The 15000-nt window shown below is 39.1% G+C and overlaps 1 protein-coding gene across 1 annotated transcript in view; it reads left to right on the top strand.

The window, feature by feature from the left end:
* Positions 1-13603, top strand: part of LOC149273559 (serine/threonine-protein kinase 4-like) — a 17426-nt gene extending 3823 nt beyond the window's left edge. Inside the window, exons 2-11 of the mRNA XM_089506169.1 lie at positions 934-1014; positions 1648-1776; positions 2588-2702; positions 4190-4354; positions 4841-5008; positions 6932-7069; positions 9412-9540; positions 9938-10133; positions 11478-11629; positions 13445-13603. Of these exons, the coding sequence (XP_089362295.1) occupies positions 934-1014; positions 1648-1776; positions 2588-2702; positions 4190-4354; positions 4841-5008; positions 6932-7069; positions 9412-9540; positions 9938-10133; positions 11478-11629; positions 13445-13603 (1432 nt within the window). The remainder of the gene's footprint in view (positions 1-933; positions 1015-1647; positions 1777-2587; positions 2703-4189; positions 4355-4840; positions 5009-6931; positions 7070-9411; positions 9541-9937; positions 10134-11477; positions 11630-13444) is intronic.
* The last annotated feature ends 1397 nt before the right edge of the window (positions 13604-15000 follow it).

Here is a 15000-nt window from a genome sequence, read left to right on the forward strand (position 1 = left end):
TTCCTGAAGATGTCGGAGTGTGTCTGTGAAATATGTGCCCATTCAGCTAAGATAACATTTGTGAGGTCAGGTGCTGCTGTTGGACGATAAGGCCTGGCTCGCCTTTATCCCAAATGTGTTCGACGGGGTTGAGGTCGCTGTGCAGCCCACTTGAGTTCTTCAAACCAATCCATCAATCCATCAATCCATCCATCCATCCACCCATCCATCCATGTCTTTATGGACCTTGCTTTGAGCGCCGGTCATACTGGAACAGGAAAGGGCTTTCCCCACCATGGTGTCACAAAGTTTGAAGCATATATGTCTCAAAAATGTTTGTGCCCTTCGCTGGAAGTAAGAGACCCAAAGCCCCAGACCGTTACCTGTCCTCCAAACTTTTCAGCACTAAATAGCTTGGCTTTGGGCGTAGAGATCTATCAGCTTCTCAGCTTCTTTGCGGCTCCTCGGCCGTGAAAACCCGTTTCAGTGCTTTGGGCTGATGTTGCTTCCAGAGGCACTTTGGAACTCTATAGTAACTGATACTATTTAATTTTACAGATATATTATTTTTATTGTTTTTAAATTGTCAAGATTCAGAGTCACTGAGCTCTTCGGCACGACCCTTGTTTGTCTATAGAGACGGCTTGATTTTATATACCTGTTATCAATGGGTGAAACACCTAAACTCAATAATTAGGAGGGTCCACATAGTTTTGTGTAGATAGTTTAAAAAAAAGGGGGGGATTTCTAAATTGTACAGAATGTAGTCATCTGCATGTAGTACTTGTTGCCTCGCTGGTGTACTGACTGGGGAAGCACAGAACCGTTCTTCCTTTTACATCATCTCAGGTTTAAAATGTTGAAAGCTCTGATAACGTCAAATTGAATCCACTGATTTTTTTCCCATCTTGAAAGCATCTTGAATTCTGACAAATATTTTAATTTGTTAAACAGACAATTAAAGAAGTTAAGTGAAGATAATCTTAATAAACAACCTGAAGAAGTGTTTGATATTCTAGAAAAACTTGGGGAAGGGTAAGTATTTTAACAAACTTATTATTTTTTTATTTTTTTTATTATTATTTTTTTAGCAAGGCCCTCCTTTTTTATTTAATGTAACGTTCACTGCATGTCAGCCAATTTTTAAGTCTTGTCAAACTTTAAAATCTCAATTAAAACAGATTTCATGGTTACCAGGAGTTATACAATGAAAGCAGAACTCTGTTTCTGTGTGAATTAGGCAGAGAACCAAGAGACTTTCCTTTCAGTGAACGGATGAGTCGGTCCTCAAGCTCCAAAATAATCATTTTTGTGGTCCAACCTTGCCCCTTACTATTTGCCCCCATACTTCAGAGCAGGGGTTCTATTGTGTGGGCACCGGTCCAGGGATTCTTATTCTGGATCCTTGTTGTACTATGAGTGTGTATTTACATTTGAGGGATAGAATATGTGTATGTTTATTTGTGTGTGTGTGTGTGTGTGTGTGTACCTGCATGTATGTATCCTCTAAGATGTTATAGGTCTTCTCTTCCCACACTCAGGGCAGTAGGTTTCTTTGGTCTTTTATTCAGTATAAATTCATATATATTAAATTATTTTAAATTAATTTCCATATCCATCCCTTATCATCCTTCGTTGTGTATCTCACCATCGCATCCTCTTTTTCAGCTCGTATGGCAGTGTATTTAAAGCAAGTCACAAGGAAACAAGTGAGATTGTTGCAATTAAACAGATCCCCGTAGAGTCTGACCTTCAGGAAATCATCAAGGAGATCTCTATCATGCAGCAGTGTGACAGGTACCACGGTTATTACAGCGATACGAACTCTCGTTACTATGTAACAAATGCATAGGAAATAATGACATCGTTACTTTCAAGGTATCAATGGCTATTTGTGTGTGGGATATAAGAGGCCACTGTGTTTAAATGAATGAGTTAATAGTGGAGGTCAGTGAATGAAAAAATAGATATTACCAAAACTTTATGTAAAAGTCTGTTGGAATTCACACTTTTTTCACAATATTTGGGAATAATGGGATTGCATGTATGGGAACCACATGTTTGTATTCAACAAGTCCACGGTCCTCCCCATGGTTTTGGAATGGGATGTCCAACAAGGTCATATAGGTCATATGATTTAGAGCCCCCCCCCCCCCGCAGTTTACAATAGCATTGTATTAACGAGACATTGAATGATGGTAACTTTGAGTGTTGATGCTGAGGGTTTAAAGTGTAGTTTCTAGAGAGAAAACGGTGCCGAGGCTCTTGGGAAAAGGAAATCATTTATTATTAAAACGATTTTAAATAATTAAGGGTTGGCCCTGCTTTGTTGTCTCCTGTATTAAGTGTTCCTCTGTCCTGTGTCTGTGTTTAAGTAATACAGATTTTGTTTGGTTTTGGAAGACAACGGGGGTCTATTCACTAAAGGGGGGTGCAGGTGAGTTTTGATTTGAACTCCCTCACTTCGATGAAGGAGTAACGCTGGTGGATTTCTCGGGCAAGGAGAGCTGACTTTGCCCTGTATGATGCATAATACAACGGATGAGAAGGCTGAAGAAAAATAATATAGTTTACCTATCACCCCTGTAACCTTCATTTCATTCTTCAGCCCCCACGTAGTGAAATATTATGGCAGCTACTTTAAAAACACGGATCTGTGGATTGTCATGGAGTACTGCGGAGGCGGCTCTGTTTCGGACGTAATCCGACTGAGGAAACAAACGGTAAGTGGAATGTTTTATATTTAAAAAACACAATATGGTAGTAGAACGCGTTATAAAAATTGGATGTTTTCCCCGGCGCCCTGAAGAGAAACTCGTGTTTTAGGCGAGCAGCTCAGGGAGATCCTCACTCGGGTTCAAAGTATCGTCGTAAAGATACAGATACAATGTGGACATTAGAGTAAAAATTCATTTAATACAATAAAACATGATGGTTGCGTACAGCAAAGTTTGCAGTGAAAGCAAATGTTTGGGAATGTATTGTGGGGGCGGGCCGCGCGGGGGAATGTATTGTGGGGGCGGGCCGCGCGCGGGGGAATGTATTGTGGGGGCGGGCCGCGCGGGGGAATGTATTGTGGGGGCGGGTCGCGCGCGGGGGAATGTATTGTGGGGGCGGGTCGCGCGCGGGGGAATGTATTGTGGGGCGGGTCGCGCGCGGGGGAATGTATTGTGGGGCGGATCGCGCGCGGGGGAATGTATTGTGGGGCGGATCGCGCGCGGGGGAATGTATTGTGGGGCGGGTCGCGCGGTGTAGCCTAGTTTTGATAAGCAGACTAAAAACCCCTTTGAAATAAGTTACCGGTTATCGAGGTGCCATAAATTTCAAGAAGAGGAAGTTTGTGTCGCATTCTGTGAGAAAAAAAATATTAAACGAGTTTCACATCAGCTTTTACAGCTTACTGATAACTGCTTCCCGGTGCCCTGATTCTCTAACACCGAATGATTTATGTGTGAAAGTGCAAAGTGTATGATGGTCTGTGCTCTGACGTGTGTGTGTGTGTGTGTGTGTGTGTGTATATATTATATTATATATTATATGTGTATGATGTGTGTATGTATATATATATTGTATGTGTGTATATATATATGTGTGTGTGTGTATGATGTGTATATATTATGTGTGTATATGTGTGTATGTATATATTATATATGATGTGTGTATGTATATATATTGTATGTATGTATAATATATGTCTGTATGATGTGTATATATTATGTGTGTGTGTGTGTGTGTGTGTGTATGTATATATATATATATATATATATATATATATATATATATATATATATATATATATAGTGTGTGTGTATATGTGTATGTATGTATATATTATATATTGTGTGTATGTGTATATATATATTGTATGTATATATATATGTGTGTGTGTGAATGATGTCTATATATATATATATACATATATATATGTGTGTGTGTGTGTATGATGTGTATATATTATGTGTGTGTGTATATATATATATATATGTGTGTGTGTGTGTGTGTATGTATGTATATATTATATATTATGTGTGTATGTATATATATTGTATGTGTATATATATATATATATATATTATATGTGTGTGTGTGTGATGTGTATATATTAGATGTGTGTGTATGTATATATTATATTCCATAAAGTATTACCCGTGAGAGTCGCGTCCCATCAGTTACCATAAAAAAACCGAACCAACTTCCCTTCTCTCTTTAGTTAAAAGAAGATGAAATTGCCACCATTTTGCAATCAACACTTAAAGGACTCGAATATCTTCATTTTATGAGAAAAATTCACCGAGATATCAAGGCAGGGAACATATTATTGAGTTCTGAAGGAATTGCCAAACTGGCAGATTTTGGTGTCGCCGGTCAGCTAACGGTAAGCACGTTTTCTTTGTTTTCAGCCGGATTCTCATTTCTGTTTGACCGCAGACGTTTCGATTTCGAGGTCATTGACTCGGAAGGGGTTAAAGTGTCTTCATGCGATTCAAATAATGAAATGGGGTATTTGCTCGGATTTATTTGCACGCTTATAAGGGTGCCGGTACACAAATGAATGTAAACAGGCAGCCTCCAAAACCCCAATAATTCGGATTCTGAAGAGAGTATCGATGCTGATTTTTGTGTCGAGGGGCAATTAAATGTTTCCAGCAAAATTCAACCGCGTTAAATCAGGCAAAGTTGATGAAAGAGTCATTACCGGGAAAGGTCTGGACATTCGTCGGTATCAGGAATAATGTTTCCGATACTGTATTTAGCTTTAAACTGCCCCAAATGTCCTGCTGCTATATGCTCGGAACGTGGTGGGCGCAGGGCAGGCTGATGCTTCGCGGCTTGGAGACCAATGCTTCGGTTTTCTTTTTAGGACACTATGGCGAAGCGGAACACCGTGATTGGGACTCCGTTTTGGATGGCTCCAGAGGTGATTCAGGAAATCGGCTATAACGGAGTTGCGGATATTTGGTCCCTTGGAATAACTGCCATAGAAATGGCGGAAGGGAAACCACCGTACGCGGATATCCATCCAATGCGGGTAAGAAGTCTATGTACAAACTTGGTAAATTCATGCGTAAAAAAAACCCAAAAAAAACATTGTTTCAGCAGTTTTTTCCCCTAAATGCACCTCTGTTGAAACAAGTATATTTATTTATTTATTTATTTATTTATTTGCAATATATTTGTCAACGTACTATGGTCTTATTTTAAAGGGAGACTCCCTACAAAAATGGTATTTTAGGAACGTTGAATGGAACCTCCAATTCCGCTTTTGCCTGCTAGAGGGCAACAACAGACAAGCAGTGACATTTGTTGGTATTAAACCATTTTCTGGCACTGTAGCTTAAAACAAGCGCCTATATATTAGCGATTCTCTGAAGATTGTTAAACGATTTGATGATACTTGGCACGTAGGGCCAGATGGGGTTGTATAGTTGTTTTTTTTTTTTTTTCTTCTTTACATGAATTCGTTATTTAAAAATCGCATTTTGTGTTTATCTGAAATTTGCAAAAAGGGAAGAAATTGGGAAGAGGCAAATGCTTTTTTTACAGCACATTATTTCTCTTGATACATTTTACGGTAATAAAGAAAAATAACTAACAAACCCTCCACTTACTGAAAGTAGGAGGCGTTAAGGAGTCCGAATCTTGTCGTTTTGTTCTTGTCGTTATCTGTAAAATTTTTACCTTGTACAGCGCTGCAGAATCTGTTGGCGCTTTATAAATAAAGTATAATAATAATAATCCTCACACGAGTCCGTGATCGGTTTTACGTATAAGCACCGCAGTAGCCATACTTTTCAGATGCTTCTGGATCAAATTAGATGTCATATCCCTGAGATTTATTCCCCTTACGAAAAAATTACTGCAGTTTTTCTGAAGTAATACTGCAGTTTTTTGGACATGAAAAACTGCAATACTGCACTTTTACTGCAGTATTACTGCACATTTACTGCACTTTTACTGCATTTGTACTTCACTGTACTGCAGTTTTACTGCAGTTATTTTTGTACGGAAGTACAAATGCAATAAAGCTGCAGTGCATTGAAGCACAACTGTAGGTTTGCAATATAAAAAAAAAAGTGCAGTAAAAGTGCAGTATTGCAGGTTTTTCATGTCCAAAAAACTGCAGTATTACTTCAGAAAAAGTGCAGTAATTTTTTGTAAGGATCTCCTCAATCAGAGACACCGATTGCCTTCGAGAAGCAATAATATCGGTCTTCTAGCTATTTGTTTTTTGACCGGTCGGCAGTTTTATGAATGCAGTCATCGACCGCTCTATTTTTCATGTTTGCTCCGCTGCCTTTTAAGACAAAAATCCATCAAATATACGGCACAACTTAGATTTCTTTTTGAAATAGACGATGTTATTTTGAAGACATACATTTTTTTATTTATTTTTTATTTATTTTGTTACAAAGTATCCTGTTTCCCGTACTACGTGTCTCGTTATTTTAGTGATTTGTTCAGCAGAGTGAGTGGAACGGCCCCGTCATCCGCTGTATTGATTTGTAGGTTTTTAGCGTCCAATTCCCTTTAGTATAAGAAAGGTAAACTCAGCTTCGAGTTTAACAGCCATTTATTGATGACTTTGTAATGGAGCTAATAATAACCGGATCGAGATCCAAGAAGTGCCTTTGCCTTTTTTGGGTCACTGCCCGGAAAACGTGGTGGATAATCTGTCGGCGGTGATATCCTGCGTTCAAAATATCTATTTTAATCGTGCAAAATGATTCAGGAAGTGACAAAACCACGGACAGATATGACACCGTTTTACTTCTTTCTCCAATTTCTTTAACTTTTCAGTAAAAAAAAAAAAAAAAGAAGAAGAAATCTTGATGCTTTTTATTATTATTTCAAGTAGAAGAGATCGTTTTAGGTAGCATGACTTGCATCGTTGGCTTGTATTTTGGTAAATGCACAATTAAATCATGCCTGTTTTTCTTCTTTTCCGTTAAAGGCGATTTTCATGATTCCGTCAAATCCACCGCCAGAGCTTCGAAAACCAGAGCATTGGTCAAAGGAATTCAATGATTTTATTAATCAGTGTCTCGTAAAGAACCCCGAAAACCGAGCCAGTGCGACCGAACTTCTACAGGTAGATAGTGTGCATGCGTGGCTTACAATAGTTAAGAGATTAAGCAATATAAGTCGTTATCTATAGATCTCTATTTTCTATTTTTATAAATATTATATATAGTCATATATGTTATAAATCGTGAACTCGTGGTCTGCTTGTGCCAGAAATATCCTTAACCTACCTGGTCTGGAGTCTCCAGAGGACGATCCGAGGCTCTATGCGGCCCCTTGGTGGATAGCTAGATAGAGGCGGCAAACACGCCAGGAAGACTGAGCAGTCAGGAGCAGTCACGCCGCTGGTAACCAGCAAGGCTCAAAAGCCATGACTTAAATAGGTAGCAGATACTGTCACTGGTAGACGCTCTCTTATGGTGGTTGGTACCAAGATTGGCATCCCCATGTGTAGATAAAACAACCCGTAATAGAAAAAAGCCATAAAACAGTCATAGGGATCAGCCCAAATGCTTCTGAAGGTATAAGAGAGGGGAGCCGGGGCCAGGAGCCGGGGCCAGGAGCCGGCACAATAGGCAGAGCGAGTTTGGGAAAATCAGCTTCACAAAAACCAGCTGGGTTAGACACCACCTTAAACAACCAAGCACTCACGTTTTATGTCTAGGAATAGGGATGTCTCTTGGACGCTCAGCTTGAATTATAATTTTGATTGAGCTGTAGATATATATTTGCATTTTGTTTGTGATTTAACTATTACAACTCCATGTGAGTAAATCACCAACTATTTTCAGTGTTTGTCTGCATTCCCAAGTATGGAGGACGATGTAATTTACGGAAACTGGGACAAGGTGGGGGGGGGGGCGTAGAGCGCACTGTAAATATTTTACTAAATAATTTAATGTTCTGCCCCGAATATAATCCATAATAAATTCAAAATAAATAGAACAATGTCTGATGTTTTGTAAGGCGAACATAATTTATTATTAATCCAAGGACATTTTGACCCCGATTTATATATAAAACACTTCTCATCGTAATCGCTTAATTTACTCTGTACTCTGGAGTGGACGCACGTTGTCCTTTTCTGCGATACGATGGAATTATTGAAAGCTTTGTAATAATAATGGACGCACTCTTTGTAAATAAGTGTTACAGGTAAAACATGCACCGCCTGTAAAACTGCAACAAATCTCAAATAGTTGAATATATGAGCTTACAGTACGGTCATTTTTTTGTTCGAATATTGCTGTATTGCCTACATTTTTAAAAACTCTTGACATCAATACTAAACTTAGTCATTCACAAATACTACGTATTTCTTCAATCATTATGAAAAAGTGATAATTTTAAATTTTTTTTGCGTAAATGGATCCATTAAAATCTGTCTGTCGCTTGCACCGGTCCTCCACTCCCTGCCGGTGCCGGTCCTCTCCTCCAGCGAGCTTTCTGTCTCGCGTGAGACTTCCGCGGGTCTGATGTAAAACTCCCGACATTGATTTTAAATAGGATCACTTTCCTGGCGCAGACTGTTTTTAGGCCTTCTGAAGTCATTTACACTTTGATGCTTTATGGTGAAGACAGATATTAGCTCTTGGTACTTTGATGAGAATCTGCCCCCGCGTCTTCTCCCCCTCCTAATTGCGTCTGCAACTAAAAGGTAATGATAGAAAAGATAAAGGTTAAAAAAATAGGCAGAAGATATGGGAAATTTTATTTTATTTATTTGCATTTCTATATCTTTTCAGAAACCTTAAAGTGGGGGTGCAGCCGATAATCTGGGTTTAGTGTAATTCGTATCGCCCAACGCCCAAGACCTGCAGTTCCAGGCGCCGGCCAGTTTTTTTTTCTTTTTCTTCAGTTAGCCCTGCGGGCAAACAGCAGGGCTTAGGATCCAGATCCCCCGCAGCGCTGCAGGGACCTGGATCCTCCTCTCCGGCAGCCGGTGGATGTCTGCACGATGCAGACAAACCCCCACTACTGCCAGCACCTCCACTGGGGCTTCTATGACGGAGCGCTGGCATGACGTGACCTTCAGGTGCTCCACCATAGAAGCCCCAGCAGAAGTAGCGGTGGGCAGCTGAGGAGGTTGTCACCGGCTGCCAGAGAGGAGGATTCCCCGCAGTGCTGCAGGAGACCTGGATCCTCCTCTCTGGCAGCCAGTGGACGTCCCCGCGAGACGACCTCCGCTGCTACCCGACACTTCCATTGGGGCTTCTATGACGAAGCACCAGCGTGACGTGAACTTCCGGTGCTCAGTCAGATTTTGGGGGGGGTCGTCTTATAATCAGGGTTGTTGTATATATGATCGAGCAAATACGGTATTTAGTGTCATTTGGAATTTGACCGTTAGTTTGTTTCAATTGTGTAACTGTGTCTAAAATTATCATTTTTAATTTTTTTATTTTTTAGCATCCCTTCATTAAAACCGCTAAAGGAGTATCCATTTTGCTACAATTGATAAATGAAGCCATGGAAGCAAAGATCAAGCGCAGTGAAATACAACAGCGTGAGGTGGAATTGGAAGAGGAGGAGAACGGGGTTAGTAAGTCGTAGCTTCCTCCATAAGATAACTGAATATAAGACCCCCTAACAAAGCCAACTGGTATTCACCCCAATCCTGACAGTCGAGTGCCCTTTTTACTCTCTCTGTTTACTTAACTTAAACCCTTAAGGACTGAGACAAAATCGATGAATCGGACTGAAGGCAAATGCAGAATTTAAGGAAACCGGGGCAGCAAGCAAACCAGATGCCAAAACAGGGAGTGAAACCCAAATCACCGCGAAAAAATACTTAACTTATGACCCCACGATACCTCTAGATATATCTTTGACATGAATTGTTCTGATGCCAAAAAAGTGCTGTGAAAGCAAACAATATTCTTTCGGTACTTTCACTTAAGTCTTACTTGTCTACGTATTCTTTGTTGTTGTGCAGGAGGAAGACGATGTTGATTCGGGGACAATGGTTCAAGCAAGCGATAAAGGGATGAACACAACAAAGGACTTTAGTACAATGAGCGAGGGTGCGGAGAATACAATGCTCGAAAATGACAAGCTGGAAAACCAGCTCGGTACAATGTTAATCAACGATGATGATGATGAAGAAGAAGAAGAATCTGGTACCATGAAACGTAAGATCATTTAACCTTTTTGAACGATTAATATCATATTGGTGGCTTCAGATTTCGGGTTACAGTGATGTGAAGTTTTTGACTGACATCCGTTGTGAGCTCCGTTTCCCAAACATTTATTAAAGCAGAGTAAATGAAACGATATGTAGAGAAAGTTAAAATGGAACCCCCTGAGAACCTTATTATAAATGACTCCAATCTCAACCGTTTCCCTAAACCTTTGGCGGTTATAATGAGGGTCTCAGGGGGGTCTGTCTGCGACCAGGACCCGAGGTGTGGCCCTCTGCACCCCCCGTAATCTGCTTTCTTCTTGCCAATCCCAATGAGTTTGCGTGTTGCTTTTTAAGAGCATTGGCTTCTAATGTCAGGGGCTCCTAAACCAAGCCTGGCGGCACGAGGAGCGGAGTAATACCGGGGGGACCCGAGTATATACTCCACTGGAAAAGGAGTAAAAGAGTAACTTTATACATAAATTACATTTATCCTTTATGTTGACAGAAAATGATTACAAACTGCAGCCTGGGGGTAATGTACATTTATACCTTCTGATGTAAACTTCACTAGCAGGTGTATCAGTCCACTTACATTCTAATATATTGCATGGTTTAAAGACCGCGTGTATTTGGATATGACTGTGTATATAATCAGCATATAATTTGTAGATCTTTTTCTGACATTTTATTGATTCCGTTGAAAGCGTGAGAATTCCACTCTTTTTTTTTTTTTTTGGTTATAAAAGGTTCCTTTTGAGACATTGTAGCCAGCGCTAGTCTAAGTACAGGTTGACAGCGATGTAATCTAATCCCATAGCAATCTTTTGTCCTTTCCCAGCTAGCGCACAAATCCTTGAATTCGAAAGAATATCCTCCCTGAGGAAACTAAGCCTTTTTAGAGTCTCAGTAGATGGATCTGTAAGTCACGTCCTTCACAGATTGGCGAAGGGCGCAGCAAGAAACAAAACAATACGCGTCGTTTTATTGAACAGAACTGGTGGTGAAGTTGCCTGGGTATGAAATTGTTTAAAACAAAAAAAATCCCCCCCAAAAAATAAACCTTCGGGCTTAATGTGATGTTGATTCGTTAATCATTTTGCGTTTTTTTTTTAATTAAAAAGAAATCTAAATATTTGTGTTAAAAATATAAATTAAGCGGTTATTTTAAGGACATCAGGTTATTTAATTATTTGACCAATTCTGCTTGTTGCTATAGTGATAGGATCGCTTTTAATATTTTGTATCAGAATCGCTTCTTTATTTGTGATTTGACTGGAAGCCCTGATATGAAGTGAATTTCTTTTTTTTAATTCAGATTCCCGTAATTTTGTGTTTGTTTTTAACTTTACAGAAAGTAATGAACGCGTCCAAGCGGTTAAGCCAGCGTTCCTTGAATATTTTGAGCAAAAGGAAAACCAGTTTAGCACCCCAGAAAAGATGATCCCAACCCAATCTACGGATTCATCCGAGTGGAAAATCCCACTGAATGGAGATTACAGTTTTGTGAGTATCGACTGTAGCTTTGTGAATTCCTGAGGTTATCACTAAATGACTTCTCTTGCTCTCTACTAAAATGCCTTTTGTTATATGTTTGTTATACACACTATATATATATATATATATATATATATATATATATATATATATATATATATATATATATATATATATATATATATATACACATAAATATTATGAAATTGGGATATTCGTAACATATAAAAATCATCTAAAATTCCCAGTGATGTCTGCAGTTCATTCCAAATTTGGATGTTTTTTTAATGCCGTTTTTTATGCAGGTAAATATACTTTTTTTATTTATTTTTTTTAATTTTAGTATTTTAAATAGTGTAGAGGGTATTGGCCGTTGACCTCAAAATAGATTTGGTTTCCCCGCTTGAGTGCCGGAGTATTACACAACACATTGTCAGATCTGTTGGGATTACGGTTAATTATCTTACCTTAGAGGCGATGGAAGAATCCGAGAGTTATGTTATTTCAGAGAGCAATTGGTTTTATACATTCTGTGACGATCAATGTCAATTTATTTAACATCAACGTGTCCATTATAAGAGGTCAAAATTGAATCATGCTCTCTGAATTCAGTTCTATTACATCATAGGATCGCATTGTTCAGGAATATTAAGGTTCTTTCTCTTCTAGTAAATTCACTTTTTCTTTTGCATTGCAAATCGTACTTTAACCTCCCGATTTGTTAGCTGTGAGTAGGATTCCCGTTTTAGCCGACGTCGAAGGACACTTCCAGGGAAGACCTCGTTCGTTTTAACCAATACTTTATATGCTTTAAATATTTTTCTTCCCATTGAATTTGAGCAGCGATATCTAAAAAGTTTATGGCTCATGAACTGATATTTTTTTGGGGGGAAGTTTCAGACTTTGCCCATGCGTTAGAAAATAGTGTATATCACAGATAGGATTTGGCTTATTTTTAAATATATATATATACTTGGTCAATGTAATCTGTGTTTTCTTTCTAGTTTAATGGGCAGTAACACTTATGCCGTTATTACAACCAAGCCAATAACAAACTTGTTTTTGGTCCAATAGGGACATTTGGCGACTTCCAATAAGTGTATTTGTCAATCTTATGCCTGAATTATTTTCATTTCTGGAAAGCCCATCTTTGTTGTTCTTTAATGAATCTGCAGTGAAAATAGTCAACTCGCCTAATGGGATAGACCGGTATTTGTCCAGTTTGGCACCAAAATCCTGAGCTGTTTGCGGTGTCGGGACTGGAATTCTATATCCCAGAACTAACCCGACGCGGGGTCTGCAAACCGGCTGCTCTTTCCTAAGGGTGGACCATAAACCAGAGGCTTTTTCAATAGCAGAATCTCCTCCTGACGAGTCCAGTTGTGGCTCTTTCTGAATTGAACTGCCAGACTTTCTCCGTTTTCCACTGCAACTCAGAATGTATTGGAAGTCGGTTGATTTGAGTCGATTTTATTCACATGGGCAGTTAAGATGACTTTTGACTTCTGATCGGCTCAACTTGATTGTCAACTGGAGACAACCCTTTGTGTTTAAAGTGCCTTTAAGACATATTACTAGCTATACTTACCAGATTATACATGTGGTGGGTTAACGGTATATATATATATATATATATATATATATATATATATATATATATAAACAGATATACAGCCAACAGATATCTTTTCATTATAAATCTGATCCAAGCCACCAAAATATTCCATATTTCCGCACGGTACAAACACCGACTCTTAATAACAAACATATTACAGACGTTTTGTATTCGCTTTTGACAATGGATGTGTGTCTGTTGCTCAATAGTTAAAAGAATGGAGTGTGGCCGAGATTCAGAACAAACTGAGTGCTTTGGATCCAATGATGGAACGAGAAATTGAAGAAATTCATCAAAAGTATCAATCAAAACGACAACCAATTCTAGAAGCGATTGAATCGAAGAAACGCAGGCAACAGCATTTCTGAAAGGTTTATAGCGTTCGTTATCTGGACGATACCTTTTTTTTTATACCTTTTTTTACAATATTTTTTTTAAGAGCCACAATATTTTATATTTACTGATATTTTTGTGAAATGGATTATGTATATAGAACTTATCTGCGGTACATAAAATAAAATCTTTAATATAAAATTATGTTGCATTCATCCTTTTGTGTTTTTGCAGGAGTGTATTTAATTTACTTAATGGGGGAAAAACACGGCCAATTGAGCAAAGCATACAAAATAAGGAAAACCTCATCAGCACCCAGTCTGATCTTCGTTTCAGGATAGCCATAAGGCGTCCAACCTGTGGCCCTCCAGCTGCTGCAGGACTACATCTCCCATAATGCTCTTTCAGCGAAGGGGCTGGCTGGGGAGGATGGGAGATGTAGTCGTCCAGCAGCTGGAGGGCCGCAGGTTGGACACCCTTGGCCTATGCCATACGTTTTAAATTCCCTTAATAATGTAGTAGCATCTGCCACTTCTGCTGGGAGTCTGTTTCACTTATCCACCATGCACTCAGTAAAGTAAAACTGCATTACATAGAAGCCGTTGACCCTCTCGTTTTAGATTATGATCTATTGTTCTTTGTTGTTTGTCCTCCTTTTGAAATAAACCTGCGCTTTATTAAATCCCCATTTAAGACTTTTATAACTAAATGCGACATTAGAAACAGAATTTCTGCCAGTGCTGCTGGATGCCAAACCCAGAAATTATTCTTTAATCCTCATCATTTTTGGTATACTTTTTTTGGAAAAAAACAAAAAACCCTAATATTTGAACTTCTATTTGTAACCCTCTGTAAATCACAATGTAGAAAGCCATGCCCAGACGTATACATCGTTACCGGATTTCAGTGAGGATGCCTGTCTCAAATGTATCGATACAACAATAACCCTTTATGTGATGGCGCATATGTTTGCCAATGGATACAATGTATATTTAATGTATATACCATACAGCTGGTCGTTAAATCTGTGCATATTTATTATTTTTAATGTACAATATTTTCAGTATCTTTGTTTTCAGGTCAGGTCCTCTTCATTACAAATGAATTCTGATTTCATACAGTTTAGCAAACACAAGGACAATGCATAGAAGGAATATACCTTAAGGGGTATCCATGCGCAGTGAACGGTTAATAGATATATCAAGGCAACATTTTCAGGATTGGGCCGCATGGCGTATTTTGGTGTCGTTTAACTCATGGTGGCATCTGGGAGGGAGCAGATAGCGGTGATTCTCAAGCCATAGAGCAGCCGGCACGTGGCAAGGCATTTAGTTTTTTGGTAGGTTTTTGGGGTCAGGCTAAGGGGCCACCCCCACTAAATACATCGCTGTCCCCACAGGAACACACAGATCAGTCCTCAGAACATCACATT

This window comes from Sceloporus occidentalis, unplaced genomic scaffold (genome assembly GCF_023333645.1).
Source record: "Sceloporus occidentalis isolate IW3139 unplaced genomic scaffold, rSceOcc1.0.p SCAF_368, whole genome shotgun sequence".
In the NCBI taxonomy this organism is placed as follows: Eukaryota; Metazoa; Chordata; class Lepidosauria; order Squamata; family Phrynosomatidae; genus Sceloporus; species Sceloporus occidentalis.